The sequence below is a fragment of the Microcaecilia unicolor genome, chromosome 5 (assembly GCF_901765095.1).
Source record: "Microcaecilia unicolor chromosome 5, aMicUni1.1, whole genome shotgun sequence".
Classification (NCBI taxonomy): Eukaryota; Metazoa; Chordata; class Amphibia; order Gymnophiona; family Siphonopidae; genus Microcaecilia; species Microcaecilia unicolor.
In genome coordinates, this window is record NC_044035.1 from 132,210,811 (window position 1) to 132,235,031 (window position 24,221).

The following is a 24,221-nucleotide window of genomic DNA, read 5'->3' on the forward strand; positions in this document are numbered from 1 at the left end:
CGAATAAATATGAAATATGTGCAAATGGCAAGGAGATGTAGTTTAGATGGAACCAAAAAAATACACATGTACTTCCCATTTCAGAAGGAGAATGCACGCCTGTGATCAAACAAGTCAACGCTGGGATTTATAGTACCCCAACCCGCTGGATATGTATAGGTTTTATAAAAGTGTTCATTTTAGGCAGTTCTCTACAGAAGGAATTAGGGGAGGTCACCTATTCTTAATCACTCAGGGGGTCTTATCTTGACTCTCAGCAGTATGTTCTCAGTATGTTCTGAGAACATACTGCTGAGAGTCAAGATAAGACACCGAATAGTCCAATGGTGTGAAAGTCCCCCTTTTGAAGAAGCATTGCGAAACAGGCACCTGTTGGGGCAGATAGGCACACCTGTGAAATCATGCACCAGTTTGTTAAGTTAAGTGTCTTACATGTTGATATAGCATAAAAGAAAATACTAAGTTGTAGATTTAGGTAGGTGGAGGACAGAGTCAATGATTATATCTTGACACACACAAACAGATTCTCCATGGGAGTGATGTAAACAGCAGTAGTGTCTAATGATATGAGACCACCTCCTTTAAGCTATTATAGGAATATATAGTAGGCATCTCCAGCATTTAGCACATCCTAATTTTTATCATGCGCTAAAAACGTAGCACGCCTTAGTAAAAGTCTCCCCTCAATGTTTTCCCCCCTGAAAAACAATAGGGCTAAATAATTAGGCCATTTAAACGTATAGGTTTCCAAAATGGCACACATACAACATCCAAGTGTTGGAACTTAACATGTCTAGGTTCTGAAATACTAACTTACAGATCTAAGTGCCAATACATAAATGTGTATGTTGTTGAGTTGCCTCTGTTGATGTTTTAGATATGTAGGTGTCCTTTTACTAAGGTGCGCTGAAAAATGGCCTGCGCAGTGTAGACACGTGTATTGGATGTGCACAGGTCCATTTTTCAGCACACCTGTAAAAAAGGCCTTTTTGGGTCGGGGCGAAAATGGATGTGCAGCAAAATAAAAATTGACGCACGTCTGTTTTGGGCCTGAGACCTTCCTGCCACCCATTGACCTAGCAAGTAAAGTCTCATGCATTAACCAGGCGGTAATGGTCTATTCATGTAAAATGCCGATTACTGCCTGGTAAGCACCGTGCCTAGTGGACATGCATAAAAAATGAAATTACTGCCTGGGCCACGTTGTAGCCAGGCGGTAGTTCAAAATTAACGCACATAGGACACATTTACACACCTATGCAGCTTAGTAAAAGGGCCCCTAAAATAGTTGCTCCTGCCAAATGTATTTTAGAAAAGTCTCTATGTCAACAGACCCTTTTCTAAAATACTACCAGAACTGGACACATCCCAATAAAATAACTTCAAAACACATCTTATAAGTTACAATAAAAATAACAGGGTCAATATTCAACCAGCGGCAGTGAGCGTTTTTTTAAATGCTGACCATTGCCGGCTACATTAGACCTGGGTATTCAGTGTCGGGACCTATCCAGGCACTGCCATTGAATAACTGGGTCTTCGGTAGCACAAGGAAGTTATGTGGGTACAGCCAATATTCAGTGCCATATCCACATAGCTAACAGAGCAAAATTAAAACTGCCTTTTGTGTAGGCCTATTTGCCCAGTTAGCTGTGTGGGCACTGGCAATGAATATCGCCAGTGCCCACGTAACTCATTGTTCTGCTCAGACTTTACCTCTGAGCCACCCTGGCACAAACCAGTGAGTAAACAATAGTGCGAGGATCACCGTAAAGGACTCCAAGATATAAGGTCATCAAACAGATAAAGAGGAATCCAATAAGACGTATATGAAAATATAATGTTTGATTTCTTACAGAATATTTCAAAAAAGTTTTTCAAAAAAGCAAGGAAAAGACCTCAAAACGCCCGACCGCTTACTTTCAATTTTCAGCGGCTTTAACTGGGGGCGTGGTGTTCATCACTGGTCATAAAAACCTTGCTTAGAACAATTACTTCAATTTTATTTTCAAAAGTAATTTTATTCTTTTGTATTCTTCAACCAAACTTTTTTTTTTTATTTTCTCAATGCTAACTTCAAATTTTGTTTGATTTGAAGAACCTTTACTAATTCTTTATGAGATACTATGAAGCAGCTATTTTCACATATAAAGTAAGATTGAGCACTTATCTGTTGCCCGACGGTGGCCCCATCCATTTCGCTTGCAGGCTTTTTCAAGGGCTGTGTTTCAACAAGAAAAGCATTGAAAATGTTTTCTTCTCTCTTATTGTGGTCACAGCATTAAGTTGTTTGAAGTTAGCATTGAGAAAATTCCAGAGCATGGGAGCTACTCCTGAGAAGGCTCACTGGCGGGTACAATTTCCTTTGATGAGGAGACAGATAGTGATGCTCCTTGAGAGGATCTCAGAGGTCTCAAAGGTGTGTAAAGAGCTTATTCTTTAAGTACGGAGGGCCTTGAAAATCAAACATAGAGTTTTTAAATTAGCCCTGTAAGGCAATGGTAGCCAATGTAGTTTTTGCAGGAAGGGTGTGATGTGATGTGATCACGCTGTTTGCAGCATTCTATCAGTCATGCTGCAGCATTCTGAATTATTTGGAGATGATACAAACTCGTTTTGGTTTGACCAGTGTACAGGGCACTACAATAGTCCAGTCATGATGTTATCATGGTATGGACCACTGTGGTCAGACTTGTCTTTTCAATATATGGAGAGAGATTTTGTAGCTGCCATAGATAGAGACAATTTTTAAAGGTAGTTTGAATTTGTGGAATCAGAGTGAGTGATGAGTCTAGCAGTATGCCAAGATTCCTGACTGTGATTTTTGAGGGAATTCATTCTTCCGAAAAGGTATTTTGAAGTCCAGTATTTGTCCACTTGTGTTAGATACCCAAAGAATCTCTGTTTTGCTTGGGTTCAGGCAGAGTTTGTTGTTGTTTTCCCATTCCTGAGTTGCAGTTAGGCAGGCAGACAGTTTACTCAGAGCTGTGGGTAGATCTGGTTCAATGGGTATGAGTAGTTGCACATCATAACATAGATGGAGAATTCTGTGTCCATCAAACGAAGCAGCTCAGCCAAGATGCGTGAGGTAGATATTAAATAAAATGGGAGACAGTATGGCTCACAATTTAGTGTCCAAGGCAATGATGTGCTGTTGCTGAACAGAACTGATTGCTGTCTGTCTGACAAACAGAATTTGAACCTGGTCGAGTGAGCTCTTTTTCAGTAAAGGGGTGCACCATAGTTCTTTTTAGTGTTGTTGGTAGTTGCCCTTCCACAAGAGAGGTGTTAACCATTTTTGTGGCTCCTTCAATGAGGTCTATACTCACTCGTTGTACTATCTTTGCTGGGCAGGAATCAAGAGGGCAGGTTGTAGGCCATAGGTCTTTCAGGATTTTTTTCAAAAATTTCCTCTGTGACCCGGTTGAATGAGTCCCAGATGGATGTGCATGGGGAAGAACAGGGAGTGTTCTCTTCACTAGCTGGTGGGAGCTTTGATGGGACTATTTGTAGGTCTTGATGGAGATCTTTAATTCTGTTAGTAAAGTATGTAGCAAAATCATTGCTGGTTAGTTGTGATTGGCAAGGCTGGTTCTGTTTTCGGTTTGCAGTAGGCTGTTTACTGTTTTAAATAGTTGGTTGAATTTGCAGCTTGTTCTGTATGTTGAAAAAAATACTGTCTTAAAACAAACAATGGTTGACCACATTAAACTCAGCAAGAAAGATCCTGTTGTGAAATAGGTCTTCTGCACCTTGGTTGAGCCAGAGCTGAGGCTCTTCCAGCACACAAGCTAATAGTGCCTTGGTACTGTATGACTTTCTCAAAACTTACAGAGAGTCATCTAATAAAATGAACAGTTGCAAATGCCATTGGAGTTGCAGAGCAACAACTCCCAAAAGTCTGGCAAGCGCATCATAAATTAGCTATAGGTCTGTAATAGTTATGTAACCCTTACTTGCCCGGGTAAGCATCAATTCAAACATCAGGCAGGTCACTTTAAATAAATTTGGTAGGGAAGTCTGGGATAGGACCAGCACTGAGCTGGGGGGCAGTATTCCCTCACTCAGCATTCTCCTTTCATCCAATAAGTCAATCCAGGCCAGAATTAGTTCTGAACCAAAAGATTTACTCGTAAGTACACAAGTATTGCCACACTGGGACAGACCAAAGGTCCATCAAGCCCAGCATTCTGTTTCCAACACTGGCCAATCAAGGTCACAAATACCTGGCAAGATCCCAAAAAAGTACAAAACATTTTATGCTGCTTATCCCAGAAATAAGCAATGGATTTTCCCCAAGTCACTTTAATAATAGTCTATGGACTTTTCCTTTAGGAAGCCGTCCAGACCTTTTGTAAACCCCGCTAAGCTAACCGCCTTTACCACATTCTCTGGCAATGAATTCCAAAGTTTAATAACACGTTGAGTGAAGAAAAGTTTTCTCAGATTCGTATTAAATTAACTACTTTGTAGCTTCATCGCATGCCCCCTAGTCCTAGTATTTATGGAAAGAGTAAACAAACGATTTACATCTGCCTGTTCCACTCACTATTTTATAGACCTCTATCATATCTCCCCTCAGCTGTCTTTTCTCCAAGCTGAACAGCCCTAGCCTGCTTCAGCCTTTCCTCAAAGGGAAGTCGTCCCATCCCCTTTATCATTTTCGTTGCCCTTCTCTGTACCTTTTCTAATTCTACTATATCTTTTTTGAGATGCGATGACCAGAATTGTATAAAATATTCAAGGTGTGGTCACAGCATGGACCGATACAAAGGCATTATAACATCCTCACTTTTGTTTTCCATTCCTTTCCTACTAATAATACCTAACCTTCTATTTGCTTTCTTAGTCGCCGACACACACTGAGCAGAGGATTTCAACGTATCAGCAACGACAACATCGAGATCCCGTTCTTGGTCAGTGACTCCTAACGTGGAACCTTGCATTATGTAGCTACAGTTTGGGTTCCTCTTTCCCACATTCATCACTTTCCATTTGCTCACATTAAACGTCATCTGCCATTTAGATGCCCAGTCTCCCAGTCTCGTGAGGTCATCTTGTAATTTTTCACAATCCTCTTGTGATTTAACAACTTTGAATAACTTTGTGTCATCAGCAACTGTAATTACCACACTAGTTACTCCCATCTGTAGATCATTTATAAATCTTAAAAAGCATCGGTCCCAGCACAGACCCCTGGGGAGCCCCACTATCTACCCTTCTCCATTGAGAATACTGACCATTTAACCCTACTCTCTGTTTTCTATCCTTTAACCAGTTCTTAATCCACAATAGGACACTACCTCTTATCCCATGACTCTCCAATTTCTTCTGGAGTCTTTCATGAAGTACTTTGTCAAACGGCTTTTGTAAATCCAGATACACAATATCAACCAGCTCACCTTTATCCACATGTTTGTTCACCCCTTCAAAGAAATGTAATAGATTGGTGAGGCAAGATTTCCCTTCACTAAATCCATGTTGGCTTTGTCTCATTAATCCATGCTTTTGAATATGCTCTGCAATTTTGTTCTTTATAATAGTCTCTACCATTTTGCCCGGCACCGACCTCAGGCTCACCAGTCTATAATTTCCCAGATCCCCTCTGGAACCTTGTTAAAATATCAGCGTTACATGGGCTACCCTCCAATCTTCCAGTACCACACTCGATTTTAAAGATAAATTACATATTACTAACAATAGATCCGACAGTTCATTTTTCAATTCTATCAGTACTCTGGGTATGAATACCATCCGATCCGGAGATTTGCTACTCTTCAATTTGTCAAATTGCCCCATTACATCCTCTAGGGTTTATAGAGATTTCATTCAAGTTCTCTGACTCATCAGCATTGAATACCATTTCTGGCACCGGTATCTCTCCCAAATCTTCCTTGGTGAAGACCGAAGCAAAGAATTAATTTAATCTCTCCGCTAAAGCTTTGTCTTCCCTGATTGCCCCTTTTACCCCTAATCATCTAGCGGTCCGATTCTTTTGCCAGCTTCCTGCTTTTAATATACCTAAAACAAATTTTTACTGTGTGCTTATGCCTCCAAAGCAATGGGTTTTTTTTCAAAGTCCCTCTTCGCCTTCCTTATCAGCGCTTTGCATTTGACTTGACATTCCTTAAGCTGTTTCTTATTATTTTCAGTCGGTTCCTTCTTCCATTTTCTGAAGGATTTTCTTTTAGCTCTAATAGCTTCCTTCACCTCACTTTTTAACAATGCCAGCTGTCGTTTTTTCACCGTTCTTTTCATTTTATCATAATCTCCTTTTTGAAAGTTAAACGCTAACGTATTGGATTTCCTGTTTATACCTACTGCAAAGCTAATATCAAATCTGATCATATTATGATCACTGTTATCAAGCTGCCCCATCACCATTACGATCCTCACCAGATCATGCGCTCCACTAAGGACTAGGTCTATAATTTTTCCTCCTCTTGTCGGCTCCTGTACCAACTGCTCCATAAACCAGTCCTTGATTTCATCAAGGAATTTTACTTCCCTAGTATGTTCCGATGTTACATTTACCCTTCCAATATCGGGGTAATTGAAATCACCCATTATTATTGTGTTGCTCAGTTTGTTAGCCTCCCTAATTTCCAATAACATTTCTACATCCGTCTGTTCATGCTGGCCAGGCGGATGGTAGTACACTCCTATCACTATCCTTTTCCCCTTTACACATAGAATTTCAATCCACAGTGATTCCTAGATGTGTTTTGTCTCCTGCAGAATTTTCAATGTGTTTGATTCAAGGCCCTTCTTAACATACAATGCTACCCCTCCACCAATTCGATCTACCCTATTACTACGATATAATTTGCACCCCGGTATGACAGTGTCCCACTGGTTATCCTCCTTCCACCAGGTCTCAGAGATGCCTATTATCACCAATCTTACTATGTTCTTTCGAATCTATATATATTTGCATTTTTCTGGGGTCAAGAAACATATAATTAACGCCATCAATAGACACAAAGCATCTACATGGATATTTTAGGACAAATGTTCCAGATAATGCGAGAATTCGTGGCTTTAACACCAGGAATTCTCATCTGCGCTTTTGTGTCTCTTTGTTAAGATCGGGAAATATCTGGATCTTAGCTCCAAAAAAAGATGCATTCATATGCCTGAAGTACAATTTAAAGATATTGTTTCTATCAAGCTCAAGAGCGAATGATACCAGGAGAGTTGTACGCTCAGTAACCATCTCCAGTGAACTCTCGAGAAACTCTGTCAAGTTCAGATCAGGTTGAGGCTGAGAAATCAGGGGTTGAGATCGAATTCCAGATATGTAGCGAGCCCCAGTAATGGGCGGGAAGCCCTCCACAGGAATTCCTAGGATTTCTCCAAAATATTTTTTTAGCATATCTTTAGCAGGAATTAGAGGAGACTTCGAAAAATTAAGGAATCTTAAGTTATTTCTCCTCCCCTGATTATCTAAGTATTCCATCTTCTTTAGTATAGTATCTCTGTCCTTTACCAAAGTTCCTGTCAAATCCTGTAATTTTTTAAGCTCTCCTCCCAGTATTTCAGTTTTCTCTTGATTTCCTTGTATTTTGCCACAAAGCTGCTCTTGTGTTTGTTTTAGACCTACAATTTCTTCTTTTATAGAAGTTGTTACCTTGGTAAGGTTGGTGTTCATCCCCTGTATGGCATCCCACAACAGCTCAAGCGTTATTACAGCTGGTTTTATTTTTTCACCGCTATCCACGGAAGGTGCCACCAGGACAGGAGTGAGTGCAGGGCTCACTGCACCCAATTCTGTAACCGCAAACTTCTCTAGGGTCGACGCTTCCACGGGGCCTCCTCCGGTTACTAGTGCAGGGAACACTTCGGTTTGCAATAGCTGCCCCTCCGATAGAGAGCGAATACTTCCGGGTCGCAGCGGTGCTGTAGTTGGAGACGGGCTAAGTGACACTGCCTCTATGCTGTGGTCCGATAGACCAGCTACGGACCCCATCGTCGTGGGTGCTGGAGTTTTACTCGTCTGGACGCCGTACATCTCCGTTTGTTGCCGGAGCGCCAGGCTTCCAGGGCAGGAGGAGGGCTGAATCCCTGTTTTCCCCTTCCTTTTCCCCATGAATCCTCGTGCGGAAAGTGCCGCTCTCTCAGGCAAGTACGTCGGGTTTCGGGAGGTCAGACGCGACTTCCTCTCAAATCGCCATCTTGCCTCCTCCTGTAGAATTTTCTAACGCTTATCGCAGAATCTCTTGTAGAGTAAATTAAACTCAGTTAATTTTTCCTTTACTTTGTTATTCCTAGTTTCTTGCCTCACAATGTGGTGTTGATTGTGGTCAATATAAGAATGATTATATTTCCTATGTTATAGTATGTTAAAATATATTTTCTGTATCTATTACATTTTTTGAAACGGATGTAAAATTGTAAAATCATAAATAAAATAAAAAAAAGAGATGCCTATTATATCTAATTTTTCATTTAGTGCAATATATTCTAACTCTCCCATCTTATTTCTTAGGCTTCTGGCATTCACATATAGACATTTCAAGCTACGTTTGTTGTTCCTATTTACATTGTGCTCAGTACTTGACAGTATTAATTTACAATCTTTTGTCTGATTTTTATTTAAGGACATCTAATGTACTACAGTCTCTTTTGCAACCTCACTATCGAAATACCCTATCTTCCCTGTTTTGGTGATATCTTTAAAAGATATCTTATTCCGAACCATGCACTTTTGAGCAACTGGCGGCCTTCCCCCAGTCTCTAGTTTAAAAGCTGCTCTATCCCATTTTTAAAGGTGGAGCCCATCCTTCCAGAATAGGCTCCCCCTTCCCCAGAATGTTGCCCATTTCCTAACAAATCTAATACCCTCCTCTCCGCACCATCATCGCATCCACGCATTGAGACTCCGGAGCTCTGCCTGTCTCTTGGGCCCTGCGCGTGGAACGGGTAGCACTTCAGAAAATGCTACCCTAGAAGTTCTGGATTTGAGCTTTCTACATAAGAGCCTAAATTTGGTTTCCAGAACCTCTCTCCCACATTTTCCTATGTCACTGGTACCCACATGTACCAAGACAGTCGGCTCCTCCCCAGCACTATCTAGAATCCTATCTAGATGACGTGAGGTCCGCCACCTTCACACCAGGCAGGCAAGTGACCAGGCGATCCTCATGTCCACCAGCCACCCAGCTATCTACATACCTAATAATCAAATTACTAACTACAGCAATGCTTAATTGCGACTATACCAGGCAGAGTCAGAAAAAAAGTATGTTTCAACACTTACACTTGTTAGTAGGTTTTTCAAGAAAAATTCTGGGCTGTAGTTTTTCATCCTACGCCTACGCGGTATGACGTGCCTGTGTGTGCTGTGCACAGTGGCGTACTCAGCCACGCTGTCGCTCTGCTCGCTTGTTGTATCATGGCAGCCAAAAAAAAATAGCTGCACGCCACGTGCACGAAGGGTTCAGCATTGAGCTAGTGCGATCCTCAGCCTGGCCCTGCCCTGGAAACGTGGGAATTGGGAGCCTGGTTCTTAAATCGAGTTCCTGTCTCAGTACAACTTTACTGCCAAGCAGCAGTTGCCAGCCTAGCACTGCAGGTAATACAATTGTAAATGCTTGCTTTTTTTTAACATCATAATGGTGGGATGAGTAGGGGGTAGGACAGGGCTGACACTAGGCTACGGGGAGGGGTGGGGTAGGGTGGGGCTGTTTATTAGAAATCCTTCATGAAGTGCACTTTAAGGCATTATTTCGGAGTTTCTCAAGAAATGCTACTCTCACTTAAATACATAGTGCCCACCCATATTAGTTCTGGGCCCACCCAAAATGTCAGGTCTGGCTACGCCACTGTCTAGGACCCTCCTCTGGTTTCTTCCATGCTCCTCCAGGCTTGTTCTTTCAGCACTTCACTTCATTTCTCCTTGGAAGGATGTGATGGTGATCTGGTCACCTCTCAGGTTCCACCAGGAACTAATGCAGCAGCAGGATAGACTCTGTTACTGTTTCCCCACTCCTCTCCACAAGTGTAGTGGCTGAGCTAGGCAGTCACTCACTTCCCCTTACATCAGTAGTGAAGTGCAGTGGCAAAGGAGCAAAAGCCAAGAACAAGGGATTTGAAACAGAGATAGGTAGTTATACTGGCACAGTTTCCCTCCAAGAGGTGTCTCCTCCTACCACTGTCAATCACAGGTAAGAGAAATAATCCTTTGTTCTATAAGCTGTGAGATTGTTCTAAAGTTTCCCAGAGAAGATATGGTAGCAGGTTTTCAATAAAGTACAAGAAAATAGCATCACCCATTTGAATGAAAAACTCAGTGATACTGTATAGGATTATCACATGAAACCGAAGGAGGGGAAATGTAAAAGAAATGTGAGAATATTTTTCATTGAAAGAGTTGTGGATATTTAGGGCAGAATCCCTTGAACATTACTAGAGCCAAAACAGTGACAGAACGCAGGCATTCATGAGATGAATATGGATACTTCTATAAGTAGCTACACCTAGACGAAGGAGGAAAAGGTACATAAATAGCAATATTCTAGTAATTTACAAACAAAAGTGGCCACTTCTCTCTATATAAAACGCACCTCCAACGTTCTAATGAAGCCACAATTTTCCCAACGAACACTTGGGTTTCATACCACAGGAACAAAACAAAAAAAATATGAAGGCAGATAAAGACCATGAGCCTGCTATTCAGCTGGTGAGAGGCAGCCCGCATAAGGGCCATGGTCAGCACTGACCACGAATATTCAATACTGAGCCATTTTCTGGTGACCAGCATTAAATATCTGGTTTCATTTTTGGCCACCGGAACTTAACTGATTAAGCCGATATTCAGCAATATCTGGTTAAGTTCCCAGTGGTTAAAGATAGGACTGCTATTTATGCTAAACCCAGCACTGAATATTGGCGCTAACCGGCTATATCGTACAATATAGCCTGTTAGCCACTATGGGGGGGGGGGATTCTATATTTGGCAGCTACAAAATTAGTGTGGAAATCAATGCCAACTAAGCGTATTCGATAAGTGGCACCTAGATTTAGGCACAGTATATAGAATACACTTAGTTGAAACTACATGCCTCCATTTACACCAACGAAAGCATGGCGTAAATCACAGCATGTAGATTTAGGCACACTGGACCATATTCTATAACTACACACATAAATTTCAGAGCACCCATTAAACACCCATTTCCCCACCCATAACCAAGCCCCTTTTTGCCTGCAAGCATTAGAAGTTCGGCGCACTGCATTACAGAATGCGCTTAGCAAGTTGTGCACATCAATTCTAATTATTGCCAATTAGTGCTCAGTATTGCTTGTTAAGAGCTATTATCAACACTGATTAGCTTGTTAAGCCAATTAAGTTACACGCATTGTTATAGAATATGCTTCGATTTCGGCGTGGATCTCTAAGCGCGCTATATAGAAACCGGGGGTATATGCTAAGAATATTCAGCGGAGATAACCGGTTAAATAGCGCAGAATATCAGGGGGCATATGACCTATCGTGTCTGCTCATCCATACTATCTACTATCCTTTCCTCTCCCTTAGAGATCCTATGTAATTGTCCCAAGGTTTCCTGAATTCAGATACAGCCTTCATCTCCAATAGTTCCACCAGGAGGCTGTTCCACACATTCACCATCCTTGCCATGAAGACGTATATCCTTAGGTTGCTCATAAGTCTGTCCCCTTGCACCTTTATTCTATGACCCCTCATTCCAGACCTTCCTTTCAGACTTGACCATTTTAGCAGCTGTTCCCGGACAAACTCCATCCTGCTTATATCTTTTTGCATGGGTGTAGTTTAACTGTTTCATTTGGGGAGGGGGGCTGGGGAATATTAGCATATTCATTTAGATATATCATACATATTCATTATGGTTCTTCCCAAAAAAGCCAGCTCTTTCTCCCTTCCATCCTTCTTTCCTCCTTACCAAGCACTCCCTCTTCCTCTCCAGTAGTATTTCCCCAGCCCCTTTCCCATACCATGCCAGTGTAGACCTTAGAAATGCATAGGCTCTATATGTAGATCCTTCAAGAGGTAGTGTGTCATGATTTAGGCTCTAAAACCCTTTCTGATGTTTTGGTGACACCTCAGTAAGGCCAACACACAATCTCTCCACTGTAAAACACTATACACAAACTTGTGCAAAAACACACTCATAACCTTACCAAACCATAACAGCACTAATTCCAAGGTCAGGATGAGCTATACAACCTTATGCGTGGAAAGGCAGCACTGTAATTACACCAGGCTCTAAAACACCAGTACACTACCTAGTGAAAAAAACAAAACGGGCTGCAAACACTACATGCAAGCAGAATACTGCACCTTGATCACACATGAAAAACACATGACACAACAGATATGACAAAAGGAGCTACAAATCAAAAGAAGGCAAAATACTGAACTGGAAAGTTACCTCAAGAAGTCAGACTCGGCATGCAGCAATACTAGAGGCAATACTAGAGAAATTGAAACTTACATGCAAAATATCACAGATGTACATTTCCAAAAGCTGACATATTCCAATTAATAAATTCTGAATAAAATAACTTTTTCTACCTTTGTTGTCTGAGCATTTTGTTTTTCTATTCGCTTTGGTCCCAGTGTCTTCTGTTTTATGCAGTGTCTTCTTTCCATTTGATATTTTTTTCTCTCATCATGTCCACCATCCTCCTGTGTCCTTATGCGTCCTGTCTACCATTTGTAGCCCTGTCCCTATCCTTCCTCCATTTTCAGCATCTGCCCTCAAAGTGTTCCAATCCAGCCTTTAAATTCAGCAGTTTTCCCTCCATCCATATCTAGCATTTCTCCTCACTCCCCTCCCCTCCATCCATGTGCATCTACTTCCTCTGTCTTTCCTCCCCTTCATCCATGTGAATCTACTTCCTCTGTCTTTCCTCCCCTCCATCCATGTCCAGAATTTCTCCTCTCTCCCTTCCCCTCCATCCGTGTGCATCTCCTTCTTTTGTCTTTCCTTCCCTCCATCCTTGTCCAACATTTTTCCTCTCTTCCCTGCCCTCCACTGAATCCAAGTCCAGCATTTCTCTCCTCCCCTCCATCCATGTGCATCTCCTTCCTGTCTTCCCTCCCCTCCATCCTTCTATGTCCAGCAACTTTCCTCTCTCCCCTGCCCCCTCCATCCATGTTCAGCAATTCCCCTCTTTCCCTTGTCCTCCCCTCCATATCCAGTGATTTTTCCTCTCTCTCCTGCCCTCCCTCCCATCCATATCCAGCAATTCTCCTCTGCCCCTCCCCTCCTATCCATGTCCAACTATTCTCCTTTGCTCCCTATCCTCCCCTCCCATCCATGTCCAGTGACTTGCCTCAGCCCCCCACACTTTTCAGTTCCCGAGTTCGAGTTCCAACCCAGCACCACCTGCCCCACCCTCAGCTCCCCAACAGCCCTCCTCTCTGTTCCTGCCACGCTGCATAAACGTTTTATTTTAAGTCGCAGCGACTGCAGTGAAAAAAACAGCACAGCAGGCTCGCCTCCAGCCTTTCCCTTCCCTCTCAGTGTCCTGCCCTTGCGGAAACAGGAAATACATCATCAGAGGAAGGCGGGACACAGAGAGGGAAGGGAAAGGCTGGAGGCGAGCCTGCTGTACTGTTTTATTTTCACTGCTGCCGCTGCGACAAAATAAAAAGTTTAAACTCAGGGTGGCAGGAACAGAGAGGAGGGCTGTCGGGGAGCTGAGGGCAGGGGGAACTGAGAGCTGCCTATAGCCGGGTTGTGCCAGTTCTGCATTTGGGGTCTCCCGCCAGCTGAAGGAATATTTTTAAAGGCAGCGGCAGGAGGAAGCGGACCTCGGCTGGTGGCGGTTGGGGTCCCCCGCCAGCAAAGGTAGGTGACAGCGGCAGGGGGGTCGGCGGCGTGGGGGGGCTATAATATGCCCCCCTCACTCTGGCTCTGGCCCCCCTACCGCCGAAGTTCAGATACGCCTCTGCCAAGAACCAAATTTTGTGGCACACTACTGGTAGCATCCCTTTCCTCAGAGTCAGTTCCATGCACCACTACTCTCTGTTGGCTACCAGAGCCAGGAGGCCATTCCCAGGCCAGCTAGAAATGTTTTCAAAATAATGCTCATGATGACAGTTAGTGGTGAGATCTACAGATCACATTTGTAGGGTTATGGATGGAGCCCTGGTTTATGAACCCTTACGGCAATGGTTGGGCAGAGTAAGTGAGACCGTGATATAAAACAGATATCATATCTATGGGCCCAATATTCAGAGTTTTGCTGACCGTTGCCAGCATTAAACCTGAAAATTCAATGTCGGGGTATGTCCAGGCTCCAGCACTGAATTTCCAGATATAGGGAGACAGCTAAAACATAGACCGTGAAGTACGATATTTGGCACTTTACCGGATATGAAGAACCACATAAAGATAGGACTGTGTTTTATGCAGTCCTATTTATGCAGTTATTTTAACCAGTTAAGTGCCATCTCCACCCTTGGAAAACCACAAAATAGCCAGTCAAGTGCTGCTGAAAATTGGCCCTTATATCGATTTCTATCTATATATCTATATCTATAGATATGATGATTTAAGAGAGCACACTGAGACATGTACTAAAGATGGATAGCCATGTAATGTTTATGGATTAGTGATTTTATTATATATATATATATATATATATATATATATATATATATATATATATATATATCTCACATAGTATACTATATTCAAATACAGTCCCCTCTGAATACTTTATAGTGCAAAAGTTTGATGCCAAAGTTTTGTATCCCTTGCTGTTTCTCTGAATAATGTTATTTAACATATACAGCAAAAAAAAAAAAAAGCATTTGCAACCATAGCATTTTCTCTCTTTATTGTAGCTTCTTTAAGCATAACAAATGTGACTCCCTGGTGCTCAAATACAACCCACCCCCTCCATCAATGCAGGAAGCCCAGCAAATGTTAAACAGAATTACTTAAAGTTATTTCGGCTACAATAGAAGAAAATACCTAGGTAATGGTGATTGGAAATCCTACTAGAGAGATTTGTACAATTAATTTCATTTATTGCTCAAATTAAAATAATTCTTAAAAAAAAAAATATATATATATATATATATATAATTTATTGGGGCTAGTATTTTTGCAGATCAATTTTCAATTTTATTTTACCTTGTAGTGCTCTGGGATTCCATTCTTTTAATAGGGTTAATATTTCAATTGGTATTCATTTAGAAAAGATGTGATTTAGGAGGTAATTGTAAAAGCCATTTACCCAAATGAGTAATAATTTTCTAAAGCATTTTCTACATGTAAAGCCTGTTATACATTTACAAAAGATACATATAAAATTGCGCAGTTGTGTATGCATGCTGAAAAATGACACATACTCATGTTTAGACCACATATAGGTACTCCTGCATGCATAGCTTGGGAGGAGTAGTGATGTATGTGCACACACAATACATTTATACCTTCTTTGGAGCAGGTGAAAACTTGTATGTGAGAATCTGTGTGCTACTGGAGATAATTATGGGTAGTTATTTTATAAAAGCCATATGCAGTCAGGAATGTTGGGCCAGCATCATTTTTCTCCACCAGCCCAGTCCTACAATATAACGTTCTTTCTATTTTAAAAGTCACCTCTTACACTTTTTGTGGTGGTCCACATATGAAAAAAGCATTTTAGATATGTACAACCTCATCTGGATGCTTGACCCCTAGCAGTAGCACTGCGAGACTACCACTAGAGGTCAACGGGTGCCATTTTGAACCCAGCAACCTAGGGCACAAGAGTAACTTGGTAAGTGGTGGAGGAGTGTCCATTAGTTGTCTGATTGGGGAACGGATCATTGTTGGTGGAAGAATCAGAGGTAGGAATGAGTTTTAGAAAACCTTCAGCCCACATGAAGTACAGCTGCAGTCTCTTTTCACAGACCTGTGCTGCCTGAACCAAAAAAAAAATGGAATTTTTGAAATCAAAGATTCTGAGATATGCTACAGACTGTCACCACTGCACTGAAAACCCCCCAGCATACCTTACTAAGGGGCCCTTTTACTAAGATACGCTAATTGGCTTATGGCGTTTTAACACAGACTTTCCTGCACACTAAGCCAATTTCTAATGCAGCCCAAAAAAAAGGCTTTTTTTAAATTTTATTTCTGCAGGTCCCATATTAAGTTTTACACTAGTGTCTGAAACCTGCAAAACTATTAATGTGGGAGCACTTAACGCCTCCTAATTAAGAGGCAGTAAGTGCTCCTGCATTGTGTACAATATCCAGTTAAAGCACACTAATGTGAACGCGTTAGCTGGATGATGCTCCCACGCCCATTCCCCATTTTAGCACATTTTGCAGTAAACCTTTTTTCGTACGCTAAGCTCATCATAGGGCTTAGTGAACTTTAGTAAAGAGCCCCTAAATGTATACCTAGTCCTGGAAAATACCTCGTACCAAGCTGAAAAAAAAATGCAGTAATGCTCACTAATTAGCTCCATGGCCTTGGGAGTAGGGTTACCATACGTCCGGATTTAACCGGACATGTCCTCTTTTTGAGGACATGTCCGGGCGTCCAGACGGATTTGGCCAGCCTGCCCATTTGTCCGGATTTCTGGACAAACGGGCTGGCTGGCGGGCGTGGGACTCCTCTCCCCTACTCTACTCTCCCTGGTGTCTGGAGGTACCTCTTCGGGGCATGAAAGAGCCCCCTCTTTCCTGCCCGGAGTGCTGCTGCTAGCTGCCCTGCATACTGTGAGTCCAGCTCTCGGTGTTTCAAAATGGCCACCGAGAGTTGAAGCAGCCTCGCGAGACTTCAACTCTCAGCGGCCATTTTGAAATGCCGAGAGCCGGACTCACAGGATGCAGGGCAGCAGGCAGCAGCGCTCCGGGCAGGAAAGAGGGGGCTCTTTCCTGCCCCGAAGAGGTACCCCTAGACACCAGGGATATTAGAGTAAGGGGAAGGGAGGTGACGGGGGAGGGAAGGTGATGGGGGGAGGAGGGGGTGACCGGGGGAGGGGAATATGCGTCAGGGGCAGGGCGAGTGCGTGAAAGGGGCGGGGCAGGGGACGTGAAAGGGGCGGGGCAAGTGTCCTCTTTTTATGAGGACAAAAAATGGTAACCCTACTTGGGAGAAAGAGATCTCATACAATGGTGAATTGGGTCCTGCATCTGTATAGATTTTGAATTGACATACGGTTCTTCTCTGTTAATTGTGCAGTGCCTCTGATTAGAGAATAAATGATGATCTCCTAATTATCTGCATGTGTCAAATTCTGATACAAATAATCACTTTAGGACATTTATCATCATTTGCTCTGCATATTGGGCAGTTAAAGTGAGAGGGTATAAATCAGACCCTCAAATAAAGGAGGTCACTACCAATCTGAGGATTCCTAAACTGCATCCTATTGAATAATTCTGCCTCTGGACTTTACCTGAGTCCAAGAAAACAACAAGGCAAACGATCTGCAAAATGAGCAAGCAGATCAATATAACATCAAAAATATTTTATTGAAGATACTGTACATGAGACAATTGCCCGACACAGGCCGTGTTTCGCCCAAAGAAGGGCTGTGTCAGGACTTTACCTGTCAGTGAAAGTTCCTCTATCTTTGGCTGCTCGCTTGAAACACTCCCATAGCTAGAGTGCTTCCTAGTCAACTCTTGTGTTCCACCACTGACAGAGGTACCTGGCTACAAGAAACAGCCTGATCTCACTCAAGTCGATGAGCAGAGAACACGTGAGGATATCATTTCTTTCTCATGGAGGGATAGCTAGATTATGGAAGTTTGATCTTTCTTTCATAGCAAAAGGGAGGTGTGGTAGCCGTGTTAGTCCACTCTTAAAGGTTATCAATAGAAATCAAACAAAATAAAACATGGAAAAGAAAATAAGATGATACCTTTTTTTATTGGGCATAACTTAATACATTTCTTGATTAGCTTTCGAAGGTTGCCCTTCTTCCTCAGATCGGAAATAAGCAAATGAGGTAGCAGATAGTATATATGAGAGAAACATCAAAGCATTACTTTGACTGTCTGACAGAGTGGGAGGGTGGGGGTATGCATGGGGACATCAAAGCATTTCATTGATATTCTAACAGAATGGGTGTTGGTAGGTGAGAGGAGGGTAATAAACAGAGAAATAAACAGAGAAATACAGCTTTATGTTTTATAAATGAGTTAGAAAACCCAGATCCTTATTAAGTCCTGTTCAATCATTCTTATTTCAAAGGTCTTACGTTCCTGTATTGTTTTAAAATTACCTTTCAGTATTCTTACTGTGAAATCACTGGTGCAGTGTTCTGGTCTTGTGAAGTGTTGGCCCACAGGGGTGGGGCCTGACTGGCACCGGCTATTTTCATGTGATGTCTGTGTAGATTGAATCTTGTCTTAAGCATCTGGCCTGTTTCTCCAATATAGCATCCTTCGTTACATTTCTTACACTGAATGATATATACCACATTGGAAGATGAGCATGTAAAATAGTCCTTTATGTTGAATATTTTTCCTTTGTGAATGACTGTGGGCTCTTGAGAAATGTTTTGGCATAGTTTGCAGCTGGCTGTGTTACACGGGAACGTGTATTTCTCTGTTTATTTCTCTGTTTATTACCCTCCTCTCACCTACCAACACCCATTCTGTTAGAATATTAATGAAATGCTTTGATGTCCCCATGCATACCCCCACCCTCCCACTCTGTCAGACAGTCAAAGTAATGCTTTGATGTTTCTCTCATATATACTATCTGCTACCTCATTTGCTTATTTCTGATCTGAGGAAGAAGGGCAACCTTCGAAAGCTAATCAAGAAATGTATTAAGTTATGTCCAATAAAAAAGGTATCATCTTATTTTCTTTTCCATGTTTTATTTTGTTTGATTTCTATTGATAGCAAAAGGGGGAACTAAAAAAGGAGACATAATGACCTTTATGGTTCTTAGACAGAAACAGCTCTTGTAACAAATTACTGTAGCAGAAACAAGATATATAACCTTTATCTTATATGCCAACATTATAGTTTCCTAAGCTATAATAAAACTTAATCTCTGACCACAGAACTTGAACTAGATTGTCTTATTTCCATATAAACAGACATAAAGAACTTGGATTGGTAAATTAATAAGTATTTATAGGCTCTTGCAAACCCTTACTTTAGCTACAGGCCACTTTAAAATAGCTCCTGAAAGCACTAGGCTGTTCATCAGCAGCCAGATGCTTCCAAGAAGAAAATTAACGCAGTTTGCAAGGTTGAACATAAGTTGTGTTACTCATTTAATCTGTGAGTTACTAACCTGCAGTACTGAATTACCATAAATTTACCCCCCCCCCCCCCAAAGTTTACAATGCCATGCTAGCAGCTGCCGGTACTGTAATGCCGGCATAGCCCATTCACTTTGAATGGACAGTGTTGGCATTGAGGCACGGCATAGTAAACAGAGGGGTTAGTGACACCCACAATAAATTAAGCTATGGTAAAATGCAATAATTTACCACAGCTTAGTAACTGGCCCTCTCAATGGCTAGCTAGCTAAGTTAATGATAGGCTAATTTTGTGCCACAATCTAGCCACTTAGGCTGACACTGAAAATTATCCTAAAGATAACCTACTGAAAATAGCTGGATATTTCAGCTACTTGTCAGCTGGATAATTCATAAAATTTTTCCTTTAGTTTCAAGAAGGTAAAACAGAAATTAGAGTAAATAATTATTTAATATGAGCTCTATCTCAAACCATGTGCTGTCGCATAATTAAAATTGGAAATGTTCCATAAATAGTCCAGTACCTACCTACAACTCCATACTCTGACAGAGAGCTGTTACACACAGTATAAGGAGCTTGGTTTGGCCAAAGATGGTTCATAGGAACACAGGTTCTTTTATCAACATCTTGGTCATGAAGCACATGATGACGATGACTATGAACATAAGAAGAAATCTTGATAATATTCATCTTAAATCAAATGGATAGGAGCTATCTTTTCATCTTCATGTCAAGATACAAAGTTGGCATTATTCATATTTAAACTATTCTCATAATATATATCACAGACCACTACTCAATAGTAAGCTAAACCAATTCAACACCAAAGAGGAGACTCGCTTTTTTAATTTTCAACTGTTTGTTACAAATAAATAAACAAGTTATTTACTGTAGCTAATTGATACCAAGAGTGCTGCACTGGTTCTAGTTCAATACAAGTAGGATGAGTTTCTATAGCTATTTCGGTTGAATAAATGATGGCTGGATAGACAGTTAAATTAACTGACTAAATGAATGTATGAAGATTGAGTGATTGTAGAGATGGATGGTTGAGTATAACTGAAAAGATGGATGCTGGCTGTGTATGGTAAACAGATAATGTGAATTCCAGGGATGGAGAGAGGGAGAGAGGCTGTAAATTGGCTTGCTTTCTCAGCCAAGATGGAGATTTTTTTTCTTTCCTAAGACAGAGAGGTACAATTAAAGATTACCCATAATAGGGTTACCATATGGCTCCAGAAAAAGGAGGACGGATTGAGCCAGCCGGGTTTTACTTCCATTGCTTTCAATGGAAGTAATTGAGCCAGCCGGGTTTTACTTCCATTGCTTTCAATTCCTTGGACATCAAGGAAGCTTATCTGCACATTCCCATCTGGCCGCCTCATCAGCGCTTCCTGCGCTTTGCAGTGCTGGGCCGGCACTTCCAGTTCAGAGCCTTCCCGTTCGGGTTGGCTATGGCTCCGCGAACCTTCTCCAAAGTGATGGTGGTCATTGTGGCTTATCTCCGCAAGGAAGGAGTGCAACCTTTAGATTGTAAGCTCTCTTGAGCAGGGACTGTCCTTCCCCTTGTTTAAAATTGTACAGCGCTGTGTAACCCTAGCAGCGCTGTAGAAATGCTAAGTAGTAGTAGTAGTAGAAGTAAAACCCGGCTGGCTCAATCCGTCCTCCTTTTTCTGGAGCCATATGGTAACCCTAACCCATAAGGATTAGGGACTCTAGAGATGGTCAATAGGGAGCAGGGTTATACATTGGATGAAGACATGAAGTCAAGAAAATTCTCAGAGAGACTAGAGGAAATGGGTCACATGCAACCTTTAACTTATAAGAATAAAGATTACACAAACTTAGCAGGAAGCTGCTGCTTACTTAGCTTACAGGCTGTCAGTACAATACAGAACACAATGTAAACATGCACACACAAGATGGTGGGGGGGGGGGGCTGGGGGCAGAACAATATTCAATAACAATAGAGTAACATTCTAACAGGAGACTGGTTATAAATGCCAACACAGAGATCCATGTGGAGTGGGATTTCTCTAGTGGACATTAACAATGAAGACATGATAGGTGTTGCTATGATTTTCTATGGCAATATGGCCTTTCAGGGTACCAGAACAGTTGAAAACACCATACAGCAAGAGCAATAATGTGTCTGGCATCAGATTTTTTTTTTCTTGTTTATTAATGCTCATGTAAATTAAGGACCCTGAAGTCTTCAACTCCTCTATCAGAGTATTAACAGCATGGAATTTCTCCTATGAGTCATTAATTTAAACACATGAAAATAAAGACCAGCTTGGCTGCCTGCTGGTTATGCTGACTTATTTAAGTACTGTGTTTCAACAAAATGTCCTTGGGTTAACTCTGGCAGCCCAAGAATGTGAATGCCACTATTCGAAGTGTAGCCTTTCCACCTGGGACTATTTAGCAGATAGTTAGTTACTTTCAATACTAATTTAACCTACTGAACGCTTCTAAAGAGCCAACTAAGGCTTGTGCCAGTAGCTTCTCCCTAACAGCCTCCTTTTACAGCCCTCAACAGCTTCATTAATCAGCATTAAAACGGGCACCAAGGCATATTATCAAAACAGAGATGACTGAAGCAATTACTGTACTCCATTAACTCCCTGAGTAATGAGTAAGACTAACTGACTGAATCACACCAATATGTTTATAGCTCCACAAGCACTAAGGCAAAGTGAACCATTACACCAATAATAGCTATTATGTATATTATATGTGGTCTACAGCAGCCAAAGTCTGATACATTAAACACTGGATTTCTCAGTTCCTCCCTCTGTTGTAATGTAGCAGAGAAGTAGCCTTTGTAAATCTATGTAAAATTAATTCATGGCACAAGGTAAGGAAAGGCTGAATTTTAAAGGGCTAGTAGCTGGTTCTCTCTAGAAGGTTAGTCTTATTATATGTGGTCTACAGCTGCCAATGTTTGATACATTAAACACTGGATTTCTCTGTTCCTCTCTCTAATGTAATGTAGCTTAAAGAAGCAGCCTTTGTAAACCTATGAAAGATGGAATTTTAAAGGGCTAGTAGCTGGGTTCTCTCTAAAAGATTAGTTAAATGATTGTTATGGTGAGATGTGTTTTTTTTTTTTTACAAGGAAACTTACTGTATAATGGGTACACAGTACAGCCAGAAATGAAAAACAGAGCTCAAATATCATTATATTGCATAACTAAATCTCTACCTAAATATAACTGAACTTGAGCAACTACTTAAACGGCATGAGCTAAATCCAAAATCCCTTCCCTCTCAAGGAAAGTATTATTCTCATGTCATTTCCATTCATTGCTAATACATTCTAAGAATTATGCTGTGAATTTTTTAATAATCAAGACTCCCAGATTGTTTCAGTTACATCAGGAATATGGGATAAACCTATAGCCTCATAATATCTGGTAACTCATAGTTCTCATGAGCACATGACTCTAGTCCATGCACTAGTGACAATGCTAAGCTAAGAGACTACTGAATGAATTGCAATTAATGCAAGATATTGCATCAAGATAGACAACAGGCAGGAAACCATGGGACTATATAACTTTCCTATTTTATGAACTGCAATGGTTAACAGTAGCATTTAGAACATAATTTAAATTGGGGGGGGCAACATTCAGCCCACAGCAACCTTTGCGGTTTGAATTACCCCAGACATTCAGTTCCTACCCCTATCCAGGTACTGGCACTGAATATCTGGGACTTTCTTGGCCACCAGAAGTTATTCAGGCCTGACTGATACTCCAGATAACTATCCACGCAAGTTAGGACAGCTATTTATACAGTACTACATCTGTGCACCAGCAATGAATATCAGTGGTACCAGGACAACTTACAACTCAACCCCCCCCCCCCTCAAGATAGCTCCGATGCTAACCAGAGAGTGTCGCAGCAGTCAGAGCAGATGTTCAGCGGCACTATCTGCTCCCAGTACAAACAGCATGGTTTTTAACCAGCCAGGAACCTCTCCTGCCCAGTTAAACCATGTTGTATATATTGACCCTTTGCTGATTACTTTCAAGGTCTTGAGGAATTTTGAACCATCTTTTTTATTTTTGTTTGTTGCTACATTGAGATATGTCCACTCATTATCTGTAATCTTCTCAGCAAACAGATGTTCCAGATTTTCAAGAGATATATTTGACATCTATCAGAAACAAGACTTCAGAGTTATTGGATCTAGTGTCTAGAATAAAGATCTTTATGAGATAAGGACAGAATTTTGTCTTGAGGTTCAAGAAACTTCTGAAGGCTTGGCTGAGTCTTTGGAAATTAAAAGAGTCATGGGTGTTGTATCCATATGAAGATTTAAAGATTTATACAAATACAAATAAAATTTATATTCCACAAGTTATCAATCATGGTCTTATGCAGATTACAGTAAGAATAACTAGACATTCCTAGTAAATTCGATCATAGTACAATTAACATCTTAAAATTAACTAAGGAGGAAAGTATTTCTGAAAAAGACCAGTTTTCAATTTCCTACAAAATGTTATATGGTCAGTCTGAAATCTTATCTCAGCTGGGAGAACATTCCAGGTCAAAGCTGCCTGCTACATAAAAGTTTGAGAAAATATTTTCTTGTTTCTTATACCCTTTGCATCAGAAAAGTGCAGCAAATTTCTACCTTGTCGCAAATACTTTATATAAGAAGAGAAGGATAAGAGTTTGCAAAGGGGTAGGGGAACCTATCCTTGAATTATTTTAAATACTAAACACAGTTTAAATGCAACTCCATTCTCTATAGGCAGCCAATGCAACTTTATTGACAGAGGAGTAGCTCTTCATATTTCCACACATGATAGAACAATCTAGCTGCAGTATTTTGGAGAGTTTGTAATTTAACAAAATGCTTCTGAATACAGCCCACATATAGGCCTGTTACAATAGTCAAGCTATGATAAAATATATACTTGGATCAGAATCTTATTGGTACAGATAATAGAAAAAAAATCAATGTAATAAATGAAAAAGTTAT

At 41.2% G+C, this 24,221-nt stretch overlaps 1 protein-coding gene across 1 annotated transcript in view; it reads right to left on the minus strand.

The window, feature by feature from the left end:
- OGDHL (oxoglutarate dehydrogenase like) overlaps positions 1–24,221 on the minus strand; it is a 260,916-nt gene that overhangs the window by 79,007 nt on the left and 157,688 nt on the right. The window contains exon 16 of the mRNA XM_030203286.1: positions 19,750–19,877. Within this exon, the coding sequence (XP_030059146.1) occupies positions 19,750–19,877 (128 nt within the window). The remainder of the gene's footprint in view (positions 1–19,749; positions 19,878–24,221) is intronic.